The sequence below is a fragment of the Emydura macquarii genome, unplaced genomic scaffold (assembly GCF_026122565.2).
Source record: "Emydura macquarii macquarii isolate MOO-44397 ecotype Brisbane River unplaced genomic scaffold, CSIRO-AGI_Emac_v2 contig_2897, whole genome shotgun sequence".
Taxonomy (NCBI): Eukaryota; Metazoa; Chordata; order Testudines; family Chelidae; genus Emydura; species Emydura macquarii.
The window spans coordinates 5,979,628-6,006,260 of record NW_027133034.1 but is presented as its reverse complement, the minus strand read 5'-3'; the positions used below and the strand labels follow the sequence as shown (position 1 = coordinate 6,006,260).

At 38.6% G+C, this 26,633-nt stretch overlaps 1 protein-coding gene and 1 long non-coding RNA gene across 6 annotated transcripts in view; one reads left to right on the top strand and one right to left on the bottom strand.

The window, feature by feature from the left end:
* The window catches only part of PRUNE2 (prune homolog 2 with BCH domain), a 185,305-nt gene that overhangs the window by 142,911 nt on the left and 15,761 nt on the right, over positions 1-26,633 (top strand). For all 5 annotated transcript variants that reach the window (XM_067569164.1, XM_067569163.1, XM_067569162.1 and 2 more), the window contains 4 exons: positions 8,979-9,058; positions 10,268-10,468; positions 19,627-19,803; positions 25,928-26,030. In XM_067569164.1, coding sequence (XP_067425265.1) covers positions 8,979-9,058; positions 10,268-10,468; positions 19,627-19,803; positions 25,928-26,030 — 561 coding nt within the window. The remainder of the gene's footprint in view (positions 1-8,978; positions 9,059-10,267; positions 10,469-19,626; positions 19,804-25,927; positions 26,031-26,633) is intronic.
* Positions 1,112-5,523, bottom strand: LOC137167157 (uncharacterized). Its single transcript, XR_010924029.1, has 3 exons — positions 5,096-5,523; positions 2,167-2,679; positions 1,112-1,370 (listed from the first exon to the last, which is right to left on the bottom strand). It is a non-coding gene; the product is annotated as an uncharacterized lncRNA (long non-coding RNA).

Genomic DNA, 26,633 nt, shown 5'->3' with positions numbered 1-26,633 from the left:
AAGAGTTTGGTCTGCAGTAATGAGGTTCGGCTGTTGTGTTATCTGAATGCTAAAGGAAGGGTTAAAGTAGGCACAAAGTTGGAAAGGGGCATACTATCCCCATTGAAATTAGTAAAGGGTATCCCACATGCATTATCTGAAGCGATATTTTGGATCCATGTGCCTTAAACTGAAAAATGTGCCTTATTTTGTAGCATAGAATTGTGAATGGAAGAGAAATATCATTAGCAATTAAGCAAAGATATTTTGCCATCCCTGGTGTAATTCCATTCGCTTCTGTTGTCATATTAATTTGGCTCATTCAGACTGAGGGCCAGATTTTAGATGGTCCTGATCAAGTACACAAGAAGGGGAAGAAGGCAGTCCCATCCCTGCCCATGGGCCAGCCACAGTGTGATTGGGCAGTTCAGGCACTGCACAATGGTTAGTGTTGGTAATAGGAAGGTGAGAAACAGAGCTGAAAGCCACATCCCACAAGGTGCTGCGCGCCAGTGGCATACCGTGGGTCTCCAGTGCCTGGGGACCAATACTTGTACTTGCGGCCCCCCTCCCCCACTGTTGGCAGCAAGCGTCCTCCCACCCCTCACCCCCGCCGCCAGAGAGCCAAGAGGCATCTTCCCATCACTCCCGCTCCCCGCTGCACCCACCACCCCCACAGCAGGGTGGGGAGGAGTGAGGAAGAGCAGGAAACGGGGGTGAGGGGTGGAAGGGAAAGAGAACAAACCTCGAGCAAACAGGGAGTGCTACTCTGGCTCCTTGCAGAGATAAAATAACATTTTTGTGAAAGAAGAGACACAAAGAATGACATTTTTAAGGGAGGATGAAACAAGAATAATAAAAAACACTGCATTGTGATGTCTAATCGCATATTTTACTGCTTCTCCTACCCTGATTTCTTTGTAATTTGTATTATATCTTAAATTGGGATACATTAGAAGAGAGAATAAATTCTGTACTGTGTTTTGTTTTTGTTTTTATCAGGCAGAGGCAATAGGGGGAGGACCTCAACTCCCCTAAAATTATTTTTATATCTGTTGAGCATCTCACGATGAACCCATTCTCCCTCCAAAAGCTCCAGCTTTCATTGAGAACCAGTGAGACAATAGGCCCTAACCAACCCTGTTACTTATTGCAAGGTTGTCGTGGGTCTGGGTTATCTATGAAATTTGAGAAGCTTGCTTGTTTTTAATATGCCTAATTTTCCTGTCTCCTCTCTGAATGACGTTCTTTTTGTTCTTTGTGTCTCCAGTTTTACTATTATTATTTCTCAGAAGAAACATGGAGTAGCGGCATTTTTATGCGGTTCTGGTGTGGCATTCTTTGCATTTACCTTTCTTTGCCCACTTTATAAAAGCCCCGACCATAGTGCCCTGTAGAGTTAAAAAATGAAATAAATACATTTCTGAGTGTAGGAGGGGGAAATTGAAAGGAAAATGTCAATGTGCTGTTTCCTGTGCTAGGGCCTTCCCTAGCCTAAGCTTTACGTAGCCTTTGGGCACAGAAAAAGGGAGGGTCAAAGGTCCAGACAGCAAGGGAACCCTGATGGGTGGCATTGGAAGGGCTAAATACAGAAAAGACCCAGTTGTTATTTGCTAACCTTGCCCATTGTCACAGGCTGTAGATAGATGCATACTTGGGCTGGTCAGCAGGCTAACTTGTTGAGGAGATGGGCAGTCTAATGCTCATGGAGAAAAAGAAAACAAAACAGTAAGCTCTCCACCAGTAGACTCTACAGAGCTGCTTGGGGGATCAGGAGCGCACCACATCTCCTGAGTCCTATCAACCACACATGTATACACCCCGACCCCATGGGAGGCCCAACCCACGGGGGTTATCACTTACCAACATGGGCAGATATTGGCAGATGCTTGTGGCTAAAATCAGCATTAAGCAGCCGCATCTGAAAGGGGAAATACCCACTCAGAATAAAGAATACTCTCATTCACTAAGGGGCTTTTGGAGACTTCATGGAGGTAAAGATAGGCTGGAGGGAACTAAAAAGCATCTAGAAATTATTTCATCAGATGTGTGGCTGCCTAAATTATACAAAAAGAATGTAAAAGAGTTCAGCTGCAAGTCAGCTTACCGCACCCCCACCCCTTCTCATACAAATTTTATATCTGGCTCTGAACTACACCTTTAAGAAATACACATTTTTGGACTTACCTTTGTGCAAGTCTGCAGGTCTGATATATCAAAGCTAATTTTCAGTAACCTGACTCCTAATGCAGCTGATCCTTGAATGACTGGTCTGTGTACCACACAAAAGAAGTCATTTAGGACACAAAGAGTTTAATTTACTTTGACCTCAGTTTCAAGAGAAAACATCTTTTTATCAATCCAGTAAATTGTGCATGATTAGAATGGAACCTCTAATGCAGCTGAGTATTCCTTCAACATGGTGCATTTGCCGGAAAAACAATTCTCTCTTTTTCTAATATTGTAGTCAACATCATCCTGTGTGTCAGGAAATTCTTTGACCGTGGACTTCAGTGGGTTCCGATGTACTCTTTCCCATGGGTGGAGTGGGAAGGGTTTGCCCCCTGTACAATGACTGGAGTTCCTGCATTACCAGAGGATTCTGCTGACATTTGTGGAGGCCGAGCGAGTGCCTGTAGAGGAGCTTCCAGCCTGCGTTCTGCCAAGGATTTTTCTGTTAGCTGCTGCTTCCAGAACTCCCTTCATAGCATGGAGGAGAAACCCAAGTCAGTTAATGCAGAGAAGTTCAGCATTAACCTATTTACAAAAATCCTGCAAGATTGAGGGTGATAGTGCTGTAGAGGGTCAACATGTCACCACCTTTCCCATTCCCTGCACTGCTGGGGAGTTTGAGGAAGAAGTGTACAAATACAGTAGTAGAGACAAAACTCCTCCTTTCCATGCGCCCCCTCACCCCCAGTCCACCAGGTTTTTACTCATTCTGGCTGTGAAAGGGGAAATCAAGACAATAGTAACTTGAGAGTAGCTAAGGCTAGTTCACTCCTCTTTTCTAAATGTCTGCTTTGCCTATTAATTTATAAGTAAATAAACATTAATCAGGTTTCCATTTTAAAAAGCTATATTTTTACTGACCATATTAGAGCCTATCTTTCCAGCATGCCATGCTTGCTCAGTCAGTTTAGGGCATATACAAAGGCTCTAAAAATATCCTCATCTCAGGACATATTTTTCTCAAGTGCCTGTTCATTGTTTATTTCATACAAAAGGGAACTTGACACTGAAAAAAGTAAGCATAGTCTCAGCAAAAGCTGCTCAGATATTTACAGTCAGCTTTGCTGAAAGGCCATGATATATGCCCTTCTTTGATTTGAAATGCAGTAGATGATCTTATGTCAACAAGGCTGTTTATAATGATGTTTTAAATTATTTTTTAAGTATCTGAAATGTCCCAGATCTCTCAAGTCTCCATCTGGAGGAGAGTCCCCTCTTGCTTCTACAGCTGTCCCACAACAAATATCCTATCTTGACTATTGTAGATTAATTACATCAAAAATACTGTTCCATAAAATTGAGTTTAGGGATTCTTGGCCAAATTCTGCTCTCAGTTACTTGAATGCCACTCCTATTGATTTCATTGAAATCAATGGGCTAGTTCAATCCGTGAGTACAGGTGGATGTAGTTTATAGGGGTAGCTACACTGAAACGGAGATTCAGTTCATCCCTGGGATGTAAAACTTGAACATTTGTTTGGGCCCTATAAATGCCCCACCATTAGAGGCTGCTCAGGAGAGCTGCTGATACCCTCTATGAAATGTCTAGTCTTCCAGTCATTCTGCATGCAGAACTCCTATTGAAACCAGGGTGTTTTACATGTAGATCAGTTGTAAGACCAAAGTGTGGTTTAGGAGGCATTTTGATGTGTGTACCACTCATGTGCTAAATAACCTAGCGTAAGCAGCAACACTAGCTGCAACCAACCCCATATATATATTCCAAAAAAGACAAGGAAAAGCAGAATGGAGAGGAATGTAGTTTCGAGACAGTCCTAGGAGTGAGACAACTTAATATTCTTCTGTCCTGAAGTGTTATTATAAATGTAGCCCATTAATAACAAATGTGAACTCAGTTTAATTCATTTCAGAAAATTGCTCTTTTAGATATTATTTTGTACAGTGGTAGTGCCTAGGAGTCCTATCACAGACCAGGACCCCATTGATCTAGACAAGATACAAACAAAGAAAAAAAAGATGGTCTCTCCCTCAAAGAGCTTACGATTATATCTTAGATTTGTCTTCTGTTTTGCTACAGAAATCTTTTAATTAAAATGGACACAATTGGGATAACAGTCATTCTTATTCATAACTTATTCTTACACTTGAGATTATGAAACAAAGTATTTTTTAAAATTTACTGTTCACTATTTATGTTGGCTTGTTTTAGTTTCGTTTTTCACTAATTTTAAGGACTAAAAATTACATAATCACTTTCATTTTTTTTATAATCACTTTCTGCTGATTTATTTTCTGATATTCATGCAATAGCAGAGTATTTTTTCGTTTCACAGAACAGTAAGGAAAATTTAAATTAAAAAACAAACCATATTTTAGCAACATTTTTAAAATATAAGGAAAACATGTCTGTTCATACTGGCCAATATTTACAGACATGTGCCTATAGTTAGACAGCTAAATAAGAAGCCTGATTTTCAGAAGAGATGAACTCCTGCAGTTCTTATGCTCAGATTTAAGCACCTACATTTTAAAACGTTAATAAAACACATTTTAAATAAAACCTGAATGTGGAGATTAAAACTACTTCACAAATATATTCACTTCCCCTCTGATGTTAGCATACAATATCTTATTTAGCTTTATCGGGACATCTAAATGTCATAAAACTCAGGCTACCTTTCATGTTAGTTTAAAAGGACATATTAGTTTTTATAACAGAATTTTACTATGTATTAGTCAAAGCATTTAAATCTTTAATGACTTATTTACATATTGTAGGGAAACAATAAATGACATTCAAAGTGTCAGTTTTCTATAGAGTTTCTGTGCACAGATAACAAAATAAATATTAATAATTACAAACAATCTAATGCTATTTATTTTATCCATTAGCAAGATGCTTTGATCAGACTTCTTCACTTACCTACTGTTGTCCAAAACAAGAAAGAAAAACACAAATCTTCTTTGACAATCAGACATGTTCCAAAGTGGTGTGTTTTGTAGATGATATTAAATAATTAAAATAATTCCTTTTTTAGTACTCAAGTGATTCCACTTTGCATAAGGAATTCATTGTGCAATAAATCTAGTAAAGTGATGACAAAGCAAGTGAAACATTTTTGCATTTTGTTTAGGCAGAAGGGCTTCCCATGCATCATCCACAATGTAGAACCTTTGATCTTCTCTACTATTCTCAGGCTCCATAGTCACAAAGCAGAGATGGAATCCTAAAATGGAAACTTGGCCTCCCAGCTCAGGCCCCTGCAGAGTCTAGACATGGCATTAGTTAAAAATAATCAAACAGATTGTCCCAGGGGTGGATTGGGGAGACGGAACCCTTTATTGCTTGCTCATTCTACCTCCACCTCACGGGAGTGAGCAACAAGGGGGTTACTTTACAATCCTTTTATTCGTAACAGTATGTAAATGTATCCATTTCCAGCAACTCCCCATAGACCCTTATTTGGTTACACTGACACCTATAAAATAAATATTAACAACTACATAATGAATATAATTATACCAGCCCCTGTTCGTTGTTTACAGGATTACCATACAGAGGACAGGCGCATCACCTTAAAACCTATACATTTTACACTAACATTCTTTCAAGTAAAGTCATGCCAGGGGGAGAAGGAAGATAATGCTTTCTTTCCACCAAAAGACCTTGCCCAGGAATGCCAATAAACTTATCCCCCACGCAGATGGACAGGAAGGGAGGAGGAGAAGAGAGATAACAGGCTTTAACTAAAATTTAACTAAAATTCCCTTGCCTTGACCCCGTTCCCTGTAATTTAGGCCTGACTACTTGAACAGCTTTTAGCTCTTTACTCTCCTACAGCATTGTTGTGTGAGGCTAGAGAATAAGGTGCCTCCTCTGATGTTCTTCCACATGAGTAGGTTTGTCCAGCTGAGTGAGATCTAGGGGGATTGTACAAGCTACCAATTCTAAGACTTCATTGAATGAATCTGGGTGATACTTACGCAGAAGAAAGCTAATCTTATGGTAAAAGAATTGGACTGGAATCAGGATTTGGAGGCTCAATTCCTTGCTGTGCCACAGACTTCCTCTGTGACCTTGTGTAAGTCACTTAAGGCCTAATCTAAAGCCCATTGAAATCAGTGGGAATTTTGCCACTGACTTCATTGGATCAAGCCCTTAAATGCTCTGTGCCTCAGTTTCCCATCTGTAAACTGGGGTTAATAGTTCCCTTCTCTCATCCTTTGTCTGGCTTGTCTATCTAGATTGTAAGCTGTTCAGAGCAGGAACTGTCTTTTACTATGTCTTTGCGTAGTGTTAAGCACAATGGGGCCCAGATGTATGGTATGCACTACCATAATACAATGCATGCATAATAATGATAAATAACCAAAAAAGGCCATGCTCTGACACTGCTCCAAGATGCAGGCCAAATCAGCCGGATAGGATTTTTTTCCCCAGCAAAGTAGATAGAAAGAATGTACAGCAAAGAAAGCTGTAACAAAGAATGAAGGCAAGTTGGATTAATTAGGCTAGCCCCCACTTCAAATGAGTCTGTTGGATGAGACTCTGGTGAAGTTATAGCAGAGGAAAATATTTACTGCTTTGCCCTTGTCAAAGCTTCAGCTTAGGAATGTTAACATTTTCTATATTGCAACTGATCTGTAACTTTTCCATGAGTAGTACTTTAACCAGTCCTTTCTCAATTCTTAATTCCAAGATAGTTTCCATTGGTGATGATATGTGCAGGGGACATCTAGGTGGCAGTCAATTGTTATGATATTCTCCTAAACCATTAGCAGAGTTTTTCAATGGATAAGTAGAGCCTCTTATAGATACAACAGGTCCTCCATCTGGACAGCAGGGGCACAGTGTCTGTGGCTGACATGGGTGGCCTGGCCAAAAAACAAGTGCTTTCTGAACTTCCTGCTCCCAGGCACGTGACCAGAAGCAGGAAGTTCAGGAAGCCACCAACTGAGAAAGTGCAAGTTGTGAAGGTAGCTTAAGTGGAGCTTGGGTGGGTCTGTTTTCAAAGTGGGTAGGCCATGGCCCACCCAGGCCCACCCGTAGCTACGCCCCTGCCAGAAAGGACAGGCTATCACAACATTCTAGATATGGTCATAATCTCATTATGACTCAGGTGATATCTCCATAACTATAATATCCAGTCCCAACCCAAAAATGTGTGTTTTTTTGTGGGAGGAGGGAGAGGAAGTCTCATACAAATCCATTTGACCAGTTTTGAGTCATCCAGATGTGAAAACAACATTATTTTCTGCTGCTAAAAAAAAATTCAGACTATTTTTCAACTGAAATTGCTACTGTAAAAATATGGCCTGAAGTTACACATATGCATGTTTACTATAATGAAGTTTAAAAGTTACATGAATCCTGTGTGCTTTGTGTGTCCTGGCTTTCCATAAACACTCACATTTCACAATGTATTCAGTGACAAATATTTTGGGTGAGCAAAGAAAGCAGGATCAGGTCTGCTGATGGTATTAGAAACTCCTCTGTTACATTAACATCTTTGAACATGTATTTTTTTCTTTCAATAATTTAATTAGTAGTTATTTTCAACGTTCCAATTGGATGTTTATAGAGCGAGTTGGTTGCCTATCTCAAAAAGCAATTTAGTCATTACACTTTGGTCTTTTTTTTCAGTTCACAAACTATCTGCAAACAAAATTATGTTTTCCACAGATTTGTTTCTTTTTTAAAGTTATTCTACACAATTTTTATGTGAACATATTTCATTGTGGATTGCCTATGAATGTTTCCAGCAAATATTTTGTGTAATCAGTATTCACAATTATTCAGAATTTAAAATTGAGCTGTTTGGAATGGACACAGGTCAAATGATAAGTTTATTCTGATTGATTTAGTGTAACTTTTCAGAATCAGGTTTATGGTGTAAATACTCACAGCTATGAAATTGAAATTCACTTTTGATATTCTACCATATTCATTTCAAATTTGTTGTTTCTGTGAACATTCCTCCTAGCAAACTTTTTTTTTGTAAAATTTTTATAAAAAGTGAACGTAAAATGGAAATGAACACCACACCACTAAAGTGAATTATTTTTTAAAAGTCTAACATTTGCAATTGTTTTCAGTGTTTGCTATACATTGTCCCTATTAATAGTCATTTTCAGGTATAATTATTAGTACAGTTTCCTAATGTTTTCCTAATATAACCTGATAGGCAAGTTAAATGTTTTGTAGTTTTTGCAACATAATAACAGAGAAAATCTGTCACAGAATTCCAGGATATCATTTTTAGACTTCTGAGTTCTTTCAGTCCTAGACATGTCTCTCTGAAATTCCATGACAGAGTGAGACACTTTAGCTGATTCACATGCATATTCTACGTTCTCTAAAGGTGTGAAGTGATGGATTTCCATGGAAAATAGTTCTGAAATATGAATAAAATCACAACAATGTAATATCCTTTTAGTCTGAATGTCCAAAAGCCATAATTTATTTGCATAAAATCGAGACGACTGTATACTGCTGAAGTGTGGTTACACCATGCTATATCCTTATCCAAACTCAAGTGCGGGATTGTGTGCTGGGGCCTACAGTCCCTGGGGTCACATCCCCATATCAACAATGAGGGTAACCAAGAGCTACATAGACACATTCCATCAGCCACATTTTGGTCACCTCTGTATCACTGTAGCCCATTTGCAAATCAAATATTAAAATTTGACATTTCTGAGGAAAGACAGTGCTCCAAATTAGATCAAATTATTATCTTTCAATCTTGGTCATCTTGCATATAAAATATGCTAATTTAAGATATTGCTTTTTTTCCCCCCCGCAGACTGGTACCAGAGGATGTGGGAATGGACATCCCCTTTGAGGAGGGTGTACTAAGCCCTGATGCTACAGAGATCAGGCTTGGTGAGAGAAACATTTATTCATTCTTTCAATTATATCTGATTCCCAGGCATTTAATTATGCAGTGAGAAGGATGTTTCTCTGCTGGCAAGGCATCATTTCAGTGTTAGGAAAAAAGTGTTAAGTTTGCTTTATTTAGTTAATCCAGTACTTCAGTTGAAAAATGATAATTATTAGCAATGTGCCACATATTTTCTCTTGTGCCCTGGTATCATCCTTCTGTTAATACATTTAATTCCTGAGATAATTAAATACTCTACCTTAAGTATGTTAAAAGTGAATTCAGTCTAAATGTGGTAAGTAAATTCACATATTAAAATACACTAATCCAAAGAAGACAGCATAAAATGTTGCTTAAAATGCAGTAGCAGGAAGGAAACCATGCCTAACTTGTATTTTAATTAACCAAGAATAACTTTATTTACACCCAACTCTGAGGAACAAGGTTATGTTGCATATCTGTAACTACCAGTGTATAGAATTTGACATTATATAATCAGGAAAAATACAGCGCATTGTATTTACAAAATAAAACCACAGGAAAGATACTAAATACATAGTACAATGGATACCTACAGGTATATTCATTCTTCCTGGATTCAAAGGTGGCTTCATTCAACATTGAAATGAATTGTGTACTCCACATATACCCTCAGAAGCAGATCTGAACTTTGCTTTTGGCCCATAATTTTGTAATAATAAGTAAAAAGTACATCCATATCTAAATATTACAGAAATTTGGAAAAGGTGGGAACCTAATCTGAACTTTCTGGCTCAGGCCTGTCTTCAAAGGAGATAAATCCCATTTTGAACAATTTAAGAGAAAGTGATTATGGTCAATATTGGTTTACTATGAGAGTTTGGATCATATGGTAATTCAAATCATTCTTCTGTTATTTAAATATAATGATCATTTTTATGGACATTTAATACCAAAATTCTGTCCTGGGATGTGTCCATGTGTATCTCACTGAGGTCACTGGAATGTCATGTAATTTAGAGCTTCTAGCTACATCTGACATTTTTGTAGACATAATTCTATTTTGGTTTCATGTAAACTTTTTTTTTACAGTTGATTTTATAGGTTATACAATTTTAAATGACTAGTTGATAGAAAATCTCATTGTTACATGTGCTTGAAGTTATACAAAGTATTCAGTAGAACACATTTATCTAATACAGATGCACTTCTCTTTCTTCATATTTATTTAGAGCCACCTAATTCTCTGGATCTTAATGGCTCCCATCCCAGAAGAATAAAGCTCACAGCTCCAAACATCAATCTTTCTTTGGACCGAAGTGAAGGTTCTGTCCTTTCTGATGATAATCTGGATACACCAGATGAAATTGACATCAATGTAGATGATCTTGACACACCTGATGAAGCAGATTCTTTTGAATACACTGGAAATGGTAATGAACCAGACTGGAAAGGCAAAAGATAATATGCCTCATTGTTTTTAGATGGCTTTTCCTCATTGTTTTAGATGGGCCTAAATCTGTCTCTTGTGTGTCAACATTTAGGCTGTGTAAGTAGATCTAATACTTCAGATTTGAGGCAGGATTTCCAAATAGTTCCATTTTCTATTCATAAGCTTTTCTATTCATTCATCATTCTTTCTTCCCCTGGAAAATAATCAGTGCTCTTTACTTCTTTAGGGCCATAGAAAAAAATGGCTTGATTGAGTAGCTGATTATCATGGAGGTAAGAATAGCTAGCCCTAGAAATGTAGAGGTTCAGACTCCTCTCTCTCCCCAGCACTACCATAGTATTTGTCCTGAGAAAAATCCCTCTTTGTTTAGGAGCACATTTTGGAACCAACCAATTATGTGACAATCAGTACAGGGTGAATTACAGTTATAGGTATTACTACTTTGGTTTTCAATATGTTATGTTCCAAAACTAGGCAGTACATTGGCAGTTTTGAAAATTTGATCCTGTCTCTTAACATTATTCATTTCCAGATTTCTCCATCCCAGTGAATATATTTGTTTCAGTTTATTTTTGCTGATATCATAGCTTGCATTTTAGCAAGATGAATCTTATTTTGTTATTTTCTATCCATGATTCTAATCTCCATAGGTTCCTTTGTGTTCTCTTTGTCCTCATCAATGTTTGGGATAACACCCATTTATGTTTCATGAAAGTTTTGTTTACCTCCTCTTCTACATCATTAATGAAGAGATTACATAAAACTCAATCGAACATACTTCCTGGCAATACCTAGCAGATAACTTCCTAAACCAAAAGAAATTAAAGCTGTCCTTCCCCTGAGTGATGGTGTCAGTGTAAACACCACCAGCTTTCCACTGTAGTTATCCCCCTATGGTGCAGTGGGCCAGATCAGTGCCGGAAGAAGAGATTTACCTCACTGGTACCTTACCTGTACCACTGGGAATTAATCTGGCCCTAATAATGTTATAGAGTACTGTACATTGTATTAAGATGAAAGTTTATCCAGCATTTAAATTATTTTCACTTAGGCCCGATCCAACATACATTTAGGATCTTGGAATCAATGGGACTACTACAAACTTAAGCACATGCTTATGTGTTAACTTGACCAAAGCCTTAATTCTGTATATGAAATGCTTCTCCAGCTGGATATAGTGTCTGCAACAGAATATAGAGTTCCAGTGAATTCAGCATTCTTTCTTGATTAAGTTAAAGCAAGTTAGATTTTGTGTTGCTAGCAAATGAATGGGAATCATTGTTTGGATTCAGTATTTGGACTGCAAGTTTTTAAAATAAAATATCAGTTTATATTAATCTCTATTCCCATTTTAAAGAAAATGCTGCAAAACAACATACAGTTAATGAAGCATATGGGTCTGGAATCCCAGTCCTGCAAAGAAAAACACGGTACAATGAAAGTCCTTATGGGACATATTACAGCAGAATAAAAGTCTCCCTGTTATAAAATTTCTGTGAACACCTGGCCAAATCTTGATAGTCATCAGATAAGTAGACACAGAGTTTTTTGTTCTGTTCATACAGTTCTAGATAGATATTATATCAGAATAAAAGCCAGTACAGACTTTGAAATTTATCAGAACAAACTTACTGTGCATGTTACGTTGATCAGCACTATTCTGAGGGTCAGCAGTGAAACGTAACATGTTTCACAGTTAATGTTTTATTATTATTATTATTTATTTGTGTTACGGTATCGCCTAAAGGCCACAACCAGTTTTGGTGCCCAAACATGCTAGGTAAGCACATCAGTGCCTGCAGTGAAGAGTAGGCAGTCTATATAGACAAGACAGACAAAGTGTGGGATAAAGGAAGTATTATCCCTGTTTCCTAGTTGCGGGCTAAAGGACAGAGAGGTGAAGTGACTTGTCCAAGGTCATATAAGTTTGTGTGTGGCAGAATCACGTAAGTGAATTGTGATCAGCTGAATCTCATTCTACTGCATTAACCCTGATACCATTCTCTCTCGTACTGCATATATAGAACAATTTATAGCATTGCTTAATTCGACAGTTCTCATGGTTCGAGGGATCTGGTTATTGTACTAATTCTTTTTAGTAAATAATTGGTCTTATATACAATGTGGTTATTTGTGTAGATGAATAATAATTAAAATGTGTTTGTTTATATACAGGGAACCACACGTTCACAACCAAAAACAGAGAGCAACTTTTAAAAAAAAAATATTTAAACTAAATTCTTCCTTACATATAAATGTTCTATTACCAGAGAGGACATTGTAAATTAAAAGTATCTGGAATGATCATTTGAATATGCAAGGAACAGTAATGTCAGCTTAAGTTGTTATTGCCAAAGAGGATATCAGCCATCCATAAGCATCTCTAATGTCACTTCTGGTTAGAGGACAGAGCTCGGTATGGGCAGACATGGGGAGTCTGAAATATAAAAACCAAAAAAAAATCCACCCTGGTAGCTGCAGAGAGGTTTTCAGAATTTGAATATATTGAATACTGCATGTAAGCTAACTATTTCTGAATATAAGAAAAGGGGGGAAAATCAGCAGGATGCAAAATGGATGCAAATTCCAATGATTTCCAATGGGACTTGTTCCCATTCACTCCAAGTCTGAATTTGGCCTCATGTTTTTATGTCACGTTCTAAATCAGACAGCTCATCATTTATTCACTAAATATGAGCCATTTGCCCAGTACCATTAACTTAAAGAGTTCAAGGTGTCCATTCCTATTATTTCATACACTTGGAGGGTTATGTTCTGGATTGGACTTTATATGTCTATGTGAACTGGCAGAACTCTGCTCAGGGAATTTAATCCTCTATTCAGATAAGCGAAAAACAGCCTCAAGTTGATTTAAGTGCTGCATGTACCGTACATGTGGGAAAAAAAAGACCCTAAAATCAGAAAGCAGACTAGCTGAGTAGGAAGAAAATCCTCCCAGGAGAATCGTGTCTTTACAAAGATGTGTTGGCAGTGAAAAAATAGCATCTAAATCAAATTGTTTGATTTACTTCTATAGCCAATCAGAGTCAACACGTCCTGTGCCAGGTATCCAATCCAAAGAGTGAGACTCAGAATCCTTCTCAATAAAGTTGAAGTTTGATCTGGGAAGTTCAGGAAGGGGCAGAGCCATTATCATTCTGGCAAAGCACAAATGACTAAGATGAGTCCAGTTTGTGCAAGTGATTGTTAATGACAACTCCAGCTCCCCGGTTTTCATTGCTATCAATTTATCAAGCAAGGGGTTGTCCAGGATTGTCTGGGACTCTCCAGGAATTAAAGATTACTCTCTAATTAAATATTATGTCATGTGATGAAATCTCCAGGAATACATCCAACCAAAACTGGCAAACCTATGAGTATGGTTAGAATGGGATCTACAAAACTGTCTCTGAGCATCTAAAGATGAACTCGATATTAGTCCTGGATCTTGTATCCTGAAGAACTACTCCTCTCCTTTTCCTGGACCATGAGATTGATCAAGTAATTTAAACATAGAAATGTGGACTTTTACAAAAAAGCTTGTAAATAAAATACTAATACATACTTCTATTTTTCCCATGGTGGTGTATACCAGAAGGTTCAACATTTTATTAATTCAAAAGGTTACAGGTATAATCTGATTCATTCATGAAATATTTTCTGAGTAGTAATAAAAAAAATACTGCCCTTTTTCTCCTAGAATGCATAAGGCCTTGTCAGCACTGGAGAATTTGGTAAGAACATTTTGAGCCTCTTAGCATGCTTCTAAAACACCTTTAAAACAGTGAAGCCAACCTGATTTGCATCAGATGAGGAACTGGCCCCTTTAGTCTATACACAGAAGTGCTCCAAATGATTTATCTTTGGGCCAAAGACTTGCTTTCAACAGGACTCAGTATTAGTTCAGTTGGAGCTGTTTCAGCCTTCACTGATTTAGAACCAGTACAGACATAAAATCATAGAAGAGTAGGGTTGGAAGGGCTCTCAGGAGGTCATCTAGTCCAACCCCCTGCTCAAAGCAGGACCAACTCCAACTAATCATCCCAGTCAGGGCTTTGTTAAGCTGCACCTTAAAAACCTCTAAGGATGGAGATTCCACCACCTCCCTAGGTAACCCATTCCAGTGCTTCACCATCCTCCTAGTGAAGAAGTTTTTCCTAATATCCAACCTAGACCTCTCCCACTGCAACTTGAGACTGTTGCTCTTTGTTTGTCATCTGACACTACTGAGAACAGCCTAGCTCCATCCTCCCTGGAACCCCCTTTCAGGTAGTTAAAGGCTGCTATCAAATCCTCCCTCATTCTTCTCTTCTGCAGACTAAACAAGCCTAGTTCCCTCAGCCTCTCCTCATAAGTTTTGTGCTCCAGCCCCCTAATCATTTGTGTTGCTCTCTTCTGGACTCTCTTCAATTTGTTCACTCCTTTCTGTAGTGGGGGACCCCAAAACTGGACACAATACTCCAAATGTGGCCTCACCAGGGCCAAATAGAGAGGAATAATCACTTCCCTCGATCTGCTGGTAATGCTGCCAATGCAGCCCAATATGCAATTAGCCTTCTTGACAATAAGGGCACAGTGTTGACTCATGTCCAGCTTCTTGGCCACTGTAACCCTCAGGTCCTTTTCTGCAGAACTGCTACCCAGTGCGTTGGTCCCCAGTCTGTAGCAGTGCATGGGATTCTTCCATCCTAAGTGCAGGACTCTTATCCTTGTTGGACCTCATCAGATTTTTTTTTGGCCCAATCCTGAAATTTGTATCCTATCCCTACCCTTCAGTGTATCTATGATTCCCCTCCAGCTTAGTGTCATCTACACACTTGCTGAACATGCAATCCACCCCATCCTCCAGATCATTAATTAAGATGTTGAACAAAACCGACCCTTGAGCACTCTGCTTGTTCTTGGCTGCCAGCTAGACATTGAGCCATTGATCACGAGCCATTGATCACTACCCGTTTTGCCTGATGATCTGAGCAGCTTTCTATCCGTTTTATAGACTATTCATCCAACCCATACTTCTTTAACTTGTTGATAATGATATCGTGGGAGACTGTATCAAAAGTTTTGCTAAAGTCAAGATATATCACATCCACCACTTTCCTCACATCCACAGAGCCAGTCATCTCATCATAGAAGGCAGGCAGGTTAGTTAGGCATGACTTGCCCTTGGTGAATCCATGCTGATTATTCCTGATCACCTTCCTTTCTTCCAAGTGCCTCAAGAGCCTTAGACAGCACTAAAACAATGCAGAGTTAAGTGTTTCAGATAATGTGCCCCTTACTGCTCCACAGTATACTTATGGCCTTTCAAACTCTCACCCCTGAAACCAGTGCTTCCAAGATGTTGTGCCAAAAACTGCAGGGACCATTGCAGCTAAACTATTTAGGACAATGCTTACGTGAACACAGGGCAAAACTACAGTAGTTCAGTATATGGGTATGAATGGCTAGTGTGGACACGCTGAACTGTTTGTATTAAACCAGTGCATTTTCATCAGCTCAGTTAGGAATAGTTCAATTTTCTAATGTCGGCCTGAGTGGATAGGTCTGTGTATGCTGCCTTGTTGTGCATAGGATGATGTCAGGGCTTCCCTTCTTCAGCACCAACATGACGTCCTTTTGCTCATGCTTTATGTAGGTGACAAATTTAACTGTAATACTATTACATAAAAGTATGTATTGCATACATATATTATCTTTCACATATTATGAATGAAGCCATAACAGCTAACAAAGAAAAACTATTAAAAATTCAGCTGCATGACACACTTCTGAAGAGGAAAGTAAAATAAGTGCAGATAGGCTTAGGGAATAGAAATAGAGGCTGGAGTTGTCGTGTCACGACTTTCTTGTGCACATGAACAAGGAAATAGAGACAGTGTATAAGCAAATGTCACTTTTTTCATAAGTTATATAGCAAGTTGCATAAATGAAAAAAATAAATTATGGTCTGCAAACTTCACTTTTGAACTTCCAAGGTGGTGGGAATAAAAACAAAACAAAATTGAAAATACAATGTGAAAATTTATCTCTCATTTTTTAAAAATACAGTTGTATTTTATACTTTTAATAATTGACTGTTGTGTCAGTATTGTAAATGTAAAACTGAATGAACTTTACTGTGGGAGGTAACCTTCAGAAGAATCCATTTCAAAGGTTTACTGGATTATAAAAGAGAGGGGTAAAGAATCCCAAGTTATCTCTCACCTGAAATGATAATGGAACCGAGCACTTTGTCTTTGGGGAGAGATCTTGACCAAGTGGGCGAGAGGGGGTCAGCCATGTTGCCAGAAGGTGTGGTAAGGATCTTACCTTGAATCATGACTATATTTCTGTTAAATGTTAGTCTCTAGAAAGTATTTTCAGTTATATTTGCTTGTAACCATTTCTAATTCAATCTTTTATACTTGAATTCACTTAAAATCCTTTCTCCTGTTGTTAATAAATTTGTTTAATTTTAATTTAAGCCAACCCAGTGCTGTATTTGAATTGAAATGACTGTTAAATCCAGTTTAATGTGGTAAGCTATTGGATATTGACTCTTTAAAGGAGCAAACAAACCTTGTTATTCCTCTGACTGGTCCAGGAGAGGGCTGGACATTGCAGAGCACACAGTTTGAAGAAAATTTGGAACTGAGTGTTGGAGTCACTTGGCTACTAGTAACAAAGGCTGGTAGATATCAGAGTATGCCTGGGATGTGACAAGCAGACTGCCAGAATCAGAGTGCATAGCTAGAACTGCTTAACACACCGACACTCCGTGCATGCTTTTCTGATGGCTGTTGGTGTCCAGGCTCTGAACCACAACAGCAGAGCATTTGAGGCACCCATAGTTACTGGGCAGGTGATGACCCAACACCTCACTGGTCTGGATTGCACCAAGAATGTGACACCAACCAAAGAGGCTATTCTGAAGAAATCGGGAAAAGACTAGGAATGGCTCACTCAGCCAGAGTTTGGAAGAACCATAGCATTTTGAAAAGTATGAAGATCTGACTGGTAAAAAGCTTAATTTTTTCCATTGCAAGCTATGGGTGTGAGTGGGAATTAATGATTCTGAGAAAAAGAAAATTGAAGCCTTTGAGATGTAGTACTTGCAAATACTCTTCCCTATTTCCTGGACGGAAAGAGACAAATACTTATGTTAGAAATATTATTGGAGAGATGCAGACCCTACTGCTGGAAATAAACAAGTGCAAACTTATGTACTTTGGCCACATCAGGCATAGAGATGGAAATAAACTTGAGAAAGTTATCATGGAAGTAATAAAAAATGATGGCTCATCATAGTAGGGGACGACCAGTGAGGAGATGGATGGATGGTGTTCATCAGATCACTGGGAAGTCAGCTGCTCAGAGCTTGAAGCTAGTGATGAACTGAGAAGGTTTATGAAAATTCTGCTATGATATCACCAGAGTTCAGACATAAATAAATGGTTTTTACTTGCTTATGTGTACACAGACGTATGAGCTGTGTGTGTAAATTTGTAGATTAACACACAGAATAAGGGCCCTTTCCTACAAACACTTGCATCAGTAACTTGACCTACATGAGTAAATGTGTATTGGAAGGAACATATGTACTTTCCATTTGTGCAATTAGTTCAAGATGCTGCATTAAACAGAACAGATATATGTCAACATAAAGACAAAATGTAAAAATATTTGTCGATTCAGCCAAACGTATTACATTCTTGGCTTTTTTTGTAAGAGTTTAAAATCCTTGCTTCCATTTATTCCCAAATCTCCTTGCTAGCTGTATTTAGCCTTTTCATCTAAGACTATTTATGTACATCATGCTGAAAAAAAAATTCTGTTCTTCTCTGCCATGTCCATCTTCAGGATTATTTCCTCTCTTTAAGGCCAGGAGATGTTTGCTCAGCCTGCCTGCTTCTTCATGCTCTGTGTTCAAAATGGTAAAATGTTCCAGCAAGATTAATAAAGAATAGATGGAAAATAGGAACAGATTTACTGAGAAATCCTTCATTGTAGTCAATAGCTAGGGAAAGAAATTAAGTAATTCCAACTACAAATGAATTATGTTAATTTTTCTGTAGCCCACCACTAAATCTGGCAACCTGGGCTACAGTTAGACATACAATAGCAGCCATAACAACAAGAGTCCTGTAGCACTTTAAAGACTAATGAATTTAATTTCTGCAGGTATAAGCTTTCATGGGCTGTAACTCACTTCGTCAGATGCAAGAAATAGAAATCAAATGGCAGGTATATATATATATATATATATATATATATATATATATATCCAAGTTTAAGGAACAACAATGGGGAAGTAGTTGAGGCCTCTTCACAGTCATTGATTAGGGGGTGAGAATGGGTGAAGAGAGAAAATTACTTCTTGCTGTGCTTTTATTTGATCCGTTTAGCAGGGAACTAAGATTTCATCCTTAGATGAAAGGGATTACAGGGAATAAAATACACACCCTGAAAGTTTTGTTTAAAATATTTGAGCAGCCAGCCATTTGGAGTAGTGGCAGCACAATGCAGTGTCATTATCATTTGAGTCTGATGTTTTTGAATGTGGAGTAACAGTCTGAATTTTGTTTGGTTTAATCTGATATTTCTTAACGTCAGACCTCTGACATCCACATAAAAAAGAAAGAAGAAAATAGAAAAAAAGGAGGAACACTTGATAAAAGGGAAAGAAAGTTGAGAACAATGTAGGCCTATTGTTAATTCTCCCCTCCCCACCTCCTCAGTGAGGCACTAGTATGATCAAGGGATTAATTTCTCCATCTTAACTTTGTACTTCACAATTTTGGTGCAGTTATCACACCAGCAGCCCATGTATCTTCGAAGAGTTGCAAGTTGCTGATCAGTGAGTTACATTCCATTTTGTTACCTACAAAATGTAAAAACCCTTGGCAATTCTGCACTGGATCTGTTACTGTTAGCATGTTCAAAATGGCAAAAGAGGAGGCAGGTCTGACCAAATGGCTGTTACAGGATCAAATTCTGTTCTCGTTTGTAGCATGGTCACTCCAGAGAAACTCTAATGGCTTTAGAGGGACAGTTGAGTTCACTGAGTTACTACAAATTTACAGTGGAACTGAGAACAAATTTGGACCACTCTAGTTATGAAGAAACTATAGGAATATCTGCTGTTTTATTTTTCAGAAGACCAAGCTGCCATTAGGGATGTTTTCCAGGAGGAGTCTGAATCCATTCCAGAGTATACTGCTGAGGAAGAGCGAGAAGACAACAGGTTATGGAGAACGGTAGTGATTGGAGAACAGGAGCAGAGGATTGATATGAAAGCCATTGAGCCTTACAAAAAAGTTATTTCCCATGGAGGTAGGCAACTCCTAAAAACATTTACAGAGTGATATGAAAAAGCAGGCTTCATCCGACAGTCGGAAAATTGAGTTTATTCTTCAGCCACATTGGCTGAGATCCTCCCATTAAGGTACATTTTATCATGGCTAGGGGGCCAGATTCATGCTTGGGCTGTTGTTGCTGAAGTCCCAGCTGCAGAGCCCATTTGCAGCAAGTCTGGTAGGAAGGAGACTGTGATGGCAAAAAGCAGCTGCAAACTCCTATTCATTAGAGAGCCAGCAGGCCACTAGCATAGACCCAAAAATGAATGGGATTGTCAGGAAAGGGGACTTGACTAGTTTAACCATAGGATGCCCCAATTTAGCAACCTTTGCCATCTGGGCTCTTATAGAGCCCCCAGTGGAACTTAAAGCCACTTACCTCTGGCAGAAATACCATAGAAGAATAATTGTACAGCAACACAACCTACCCTCCCCGGCAGCGTGAATCTTTCCAAAGGTACAGGGAGATCAACTCTTTCTGTGCCATCTGGGGTAAATTTAAATCCACACAGATGTTGGAAGTTCACTTGGAAAGAATGGGTTACCTGCAGACATGGGGAATGGGTTACATCCCTCAACAGTATTCCTTTGCTTTGCTGAATTATTTCTGGGAGAGGCAATGGCCCTGATTCTGTTCTAACTTACACTGGGGCAAATCAAAAGCAACTCCAATGAAATAAATTGACTTCAATATAAAACTGGTGTAAACGGAGATCTGCCTGAGTCAGGCCTAATGTTTGATTCAACATGGCAGTGGTAGAAGTGAGGGGATAGGTACTTTAAATACCTGAGCATCTCGACAGCAGCAAACTAGCTAATATAATAGCCTTATGAGCTGCCTGATACTCATAGCATACAATTCCCTTTCAGTAAAGAGGGAATGCTTTGGTTTTTCTATAGCCAGATCTACTGAAAAATCTATTCTATAGGCTATAGCAGTAATATTTTTTGCAGCATGAAGTATCCTGTTCCATGATTCATTAAACTACTTTAATTCTGTGCATGACTGTAGTCATTTTCCAGAGCAAGGGTGTACGATTCCAAATGGGAGGGTAAAGGAAAACCTGCCAGTAAGGTATGCAGTGCTTCCCAGGGGCTTCAGCACCATATGTGCCCATGATTAATCCGGAAAATTGCTAAGTTATTTTCCGCCATTCATGAGCCTCAGCAGGCAGCCTTTCACCAGCAAACTGAGCCAATCATTTATTTTGTGTTCCTTGTATTCTTGGTAATTATTAGACAGTCCATCAAATATAACATCCATTTTAAAAATAGGAAAGTGACCTCATTTAAGTTGTGTACGGGTAGTATGAGAGAGGCAAGGTGGATGAGGTAATATCTTTTATTGGATCAACTGCCATTGGTGAGCAAGACAAGCTTTCGAGCCACACACAGCTCTTCTTCAGGTCTGGTCAGGTCTCCCTTAATCCTTCAGTTCATTAACAACCTAAAAGCACCACCAGTCCTGATACAGTAGTAAGTCCACCCCAAATTATTTACCCTATTGGACTTTTTGCCATAGATACTTAAAATAAGAAAATGAAAAATTAAAAATGCCTTTCCATTCACATATCAGGTTCAGGACCCCTTTGGATATACTATTCATATGAGAAAGGTAGTGGGTGTGCTGTTTATTAACTTTGAATGGCTGTTGTTAACACACACGAGTATAACCACTGAGGTCCTATGAGTTTTTTCACTGTGGTAGTGTCGCTCACTGTGGTAGCAGTGGTACAGAAATTTAAGCAATCATTTCCATTATATTTTCAGGGTCAGATCCTCACCTAGTATAAAGCAGTATAGCTCCCTTGAAGTTAATAGAATTACAGATCTACATCAATTGAGGATTTGGTCCTCAAATCTATGCAGGTACACAACCTGTATTAAAGCCCTCAGAGACTCATGTCACCCAGTGCACAAAAAGTCAATACAATTATTTTAACTTCCAAAAAAACCACTTTCCAACCATAACAATACAATTAAAGATCTATGAACTTGATGACACCCTGGAGGTATTTCATAAATATCCAGTATAATTAAATAATAATTTCAAAATATCCAGTATAATTAAGGAAGAAAAACAGAAAGAATCATCACACTGCTAGTGGTATTTATTTATATTTTAATGTATGTGCCTATAAATTGCTCTAGATACATAGGAAAAGATTCACGTCTTTCCAAATCAGTGTGTTATATATGCACTTACAATGGTTTCTATTAAAATGAAAATCAGTCAATGATGTGACTGGCATTTGATTTCAGTGGAAGCAGGAACAGGCCCTTTGTCACACAAGTCTACTGTTACAATTACTGCTAACTTAGCTTTTGAGTAGGAACTACATTTTGTGCTGTACTCTGCTTTATCCTATAATGGCTTTGTAAACATGCACAGTTTTCCACTGGGGACTAGACAGCTCAATTCTGTTTTATGTATGAACTAATCAGTATATAAACTCAATTCTCCAGGAGCGAAAGCCAAGTGGTTTAAACCCACTCCCCACCATTTAGGCACTCAGGTTTATACCAATGCAATTCCACTGAGCAAATGTAACAGAAATGATGACTTACCTTTACTGAAAAAAGACTGGCAGTGAGCAGCTGTATAATGAGTGTGAATTGTCTCATACCCCTTTGACAGATACTTTCAACTTTATTGTGCGTCCTGTTCTTGCATGAAAGATTCAGTTAAATTAGGTAACACTAACTAAACCTAGCAAGCTGCCAAAAGCAGAAATGAAACTGTCTGCTATGACAGTAATTTATGGTAATGCTGTTTCCAAGAGAAGGGACCCTGCCTCACCTCTAACACTCATTTTGGAAGTGGTTACCATTTTCTTCAGGGCAATAACCTGTTAAACTGACCTTGTGCTTCTGCATTCTTCCTCCTTTACAGGCTGTTGTGTGCTAAGAGCTAGTGAGCATCTTGTCTTTGACATGTTGATAAAATCGATGGTATCAGCCATTATGTGCATGACACATTCACCAACAACAGCAAGCAATGTGCTATTTGGTGAATTTTTTTCTTTTTATTCTTCAGATAGAAAATTGTGATAAATTTACTCATTCCTATGCAAAGAACCACTCAAATATAAGATGGAAACCTCTACTAAGTTTTCTAGCCCATCCACTTGAAACCGCATGATTTGCTTTCAAAACTACCGTGGCAAGAATTTAACAGCTTAATTCTCATGAAGGAAACAATGTTAAAATCAGCAATACACACCAACACTGCATTGACCAATTTAGAAACACTGGGTGAAATCCTGACCCCACTGAAGTCAATGGGATCACAATCTTTATTTATCAAGAGTCAGATCCTTCTCTCCCCCTAGCTCTGGATGTGGAAGAGATGCAATTTCACTGCATATGCATGGAGCAGGATTTGGAGAGCCTGAACAATTGGTATGGCACCACTACAAAGTCATCTCCATCAGATTCCCTTCCCTTGTGTAGGTATTTAGAAGCAGGAGTGGGGCTGGTGGAACTTGTCTGTTTAGAAAGCAAAGAAACTTGCTTAAGAAATCCAGAGGGGTAGCCGTGTTAGTCTGTATACAGCAAAAACAATGAGAGTTCTGTAGCACTTTAAAGACTAACAAATTTAATTTCTGCAGGCATAAGCTTTCGTGGGCTCTGAGATGCATCTGAGAAAGTGGGCTGGAGCCCACGAAAGCTTATGCCTGCAGAAATTAAATTTGTTAGTCTTTAAAGTGCTACAAAACTCTCGTTGTTTTTGCTTAAGAAATAAATTCACCAGAGTTTAGCTAGATTCACCACTATCTGGATCTACTTGGCCATACTCCTGAGAGAGATTGTGGTGTTCAGAATCTGAGTGGTAGCCAGAATCTGAGTGGAGAGGGGTGGATATTAGATACAGCTGAACAGCCTAGGGAGTCGGTTTCCTTCCACACCAGCTCCTGGGGAAATTCCTCAGTGATCAATCTGGCTGCTTCTGTTGAACTGTGGACTGAGAATTTGGGCTAAATATTGTTATGGTCTGCTGATGAAGGATCAAAAGATACCATTGCTTTGCATGAGCATTGCTTGTCTATTAGAGAACATATAAATAACGTGTTAGTTTGGTCTGTGGAAACTTTCTTTCTGTGTGGTTAGGAAAAATGTCAACCGTGCATTATCTTTTTGGTTTATGTGGAACTGCGAGATGAGGCCCTTAGCAGAACTGTATAAAATACTGAATATACCTACCATGATGTCCTGGCAATGCTAAGCTCCTGAGCCAGTTGAAAGGACTGGCTCTTGACTTCACTATGTTAGTTGTATAGAGAATCCCTGGAGATTTCTGAATTTTTGTAAGCAAGTAAATCCCATTTCAACTTTTAAAGAAGAGGAGAAAAATACTGCCTTGTTCCTTAATATGGACTTACTATAGCCCATATATAATACAGCTAATATAGCTCATAGAAGGTTATGTTGTCTAACCAACAGAAACTGGTCCAATAGAAGATATTACCTCAACCACCTTGTCTCAGAAGGCCTTGTCAGTCGCTGCTCTCCCTTTTGAGACCAGTACTTAAGTCTGAAAATATGAAAGAATAAAACATGAGGGGGTTGATGTTCTCCTCTAATTTTTCTTTAGAAGGCTGGGTTATTCCTTCATGTCAAGGCCTCTGAGTATGACACTCTTACAAACATGAGGTTCGGGTGCCCTTTTTTTCTCCTGCTTACTCCACGTTCAGGAAAAAGCAAATTTAAATGTTGGTATAATTGCAAGCTGCTGTTTGATTTTGAAAATGTCTCTGAGATTAGCATTGTTAATTGGATAATTGCAAATGTAAAAATATGCTAATTCTGTCAATCACCTTATTCAGATAAATTATATTTTATCAAATATGACATGTTTCAATTATAAAAATTCAGGAGAACAAAACCAAAATTTTTCTGCAGGCTACTTTCTAAAATGAGAATTTGAAGCAATGTGAATCAATGAATAAACCACTGCACTGAGAGACAGGAGGCTGACCTATGTCACAGACTTGATGTGAACGCTTTTCCTCTCAGTCACTTATCCTCTCCGCGTTTCAGTGTACCCATTGTAATGTGAGGATAATTATATTTTCTGTCCTTCATAAAATATTTGAGATCCTTGAATGAGAGGTGATGTCTGCATGTGTGACCAGCCTAACCACCACCTTGGTCGTTCAACAGTTGGACACATCTTGCTGGGAGAGGACCATTTGCCCATGCCTTTTTGTCTGAGACTGGGTGGGGATTAACCTCCAGAAATCCTTTTGCCTCCTGTGCGTTTCCTTAGAGATTGAAAACTTTGATCCCTGGACGAGTGGTCTACTTGAAATACCCACCAGGCAGCAGATTTCCTAAAAAACAAGATTGAGAATAGAGAGAAAAGGGAATTAAGAGATAAGAAACAGTTTGCCTAACATAGCTATCTCTTGCTTACCTTTTTATTAGCCAAATTAAGAAAGGCATTTTCATCTTAGTTATGGGGTGGGAAAGGCTCTTACATGTCTAAAAAGTTAGTCTCTCTTTCTCACCTTCCTTGATCTGCCTGTCAGCTCCCCTTGCATTGCACAGAGAGAATTCCTCTCTTGCTCCTACATCTGACCCAACCTGTTTATCAAGTGTTAGAGTTCATTAGCATATTCAGGAGGGTTATCTCACCTCTACATTTCCATAGGAATGTTTTTGTATGACTCCTGCCCAGGGAAAAGTTCACAGTCAAGGTTGCCCTTACCAGGATTGTCTTCTATTCACCTCTCCCCCACAACTACATTTCTCCCAGCCTTCTTGTCTTCAGGATTGATATGTCAAAAGCTCTGGTGATTTCCATTTCTTTAGATTAAGTACAGCAATCAATTTTTTTACCTGAGCTGTTGTTCCCTTGTACGGGATCAAACTCCTGCCCCCTTCTGAGTACACCATGTCTCCATCTCTGCTGAAGTCAGAGGTAGCTGGGATTTTAATAACCTCTTAAAAAAAGGATTTACTTGATCCCCATTAGGCTTAAAAAGTTAGATTTTTTTTAAATCACCATATTTCAGGCCTACCATCATTATTTTCTTTTTAAGATTATCTGGTTAAGAGCCTTTTATTGAGACACAAATGCCTTTTTGTTTGTTCCACAGGATACTATGGTGATGGTCTAAATGCCATCATTGTGTTTGCTGCATGTTTCCTGCCAGACAGCAGTCGAGCTGATTACAACTATGTCATGGAAAATCTTTTCCTGTGAGTGATGTGTGTGAACAATGTGACAGTCTTTTGAGTTAATACCTGTAATTATGTACTGATAGATAACCTGTCTTTAATTAAGAGATAATTTATGGTATTAAAAGAGGTGACTTGAATGCCAGAGAAAGCAACTGCCTTAGGTACAGTAGTCAGTGAAGCAGCTTTTTCAGTTGTTTAGACCAAAAAAATTAAGGAATATTTGTCAGGATAAAATCCTAGTGTAATTATTTTCTAAATGCTAAGGATTATAATAGCTCACACTCTTTGGCTCTAAAATCACTAAATCACATCACCAGGAGTGCCAGCCCTACCTGTGGGGAGAGCAGCCATCACTGTCTTTAACCCTCAGTTCATTTTTCACCACTGATATTATTTGTACTGCATAACATTTAGGAGCCGCAATCATGGACCAGGGCCCATTGTCCTAGGCACTGCACAAGCACAGAACAAAAAGACTCTCACTGCCCCAAAGAGCTTAGGATGTTTCCCTTGACTTCAAATGCTTCTGAGTCAGTCACTGCAAATGGCAGTTGCCAATGAGGAAAAACATATGCATTTGGCCAAGCGAATCTAACATTGCTATAATTTTTAACAAAGATA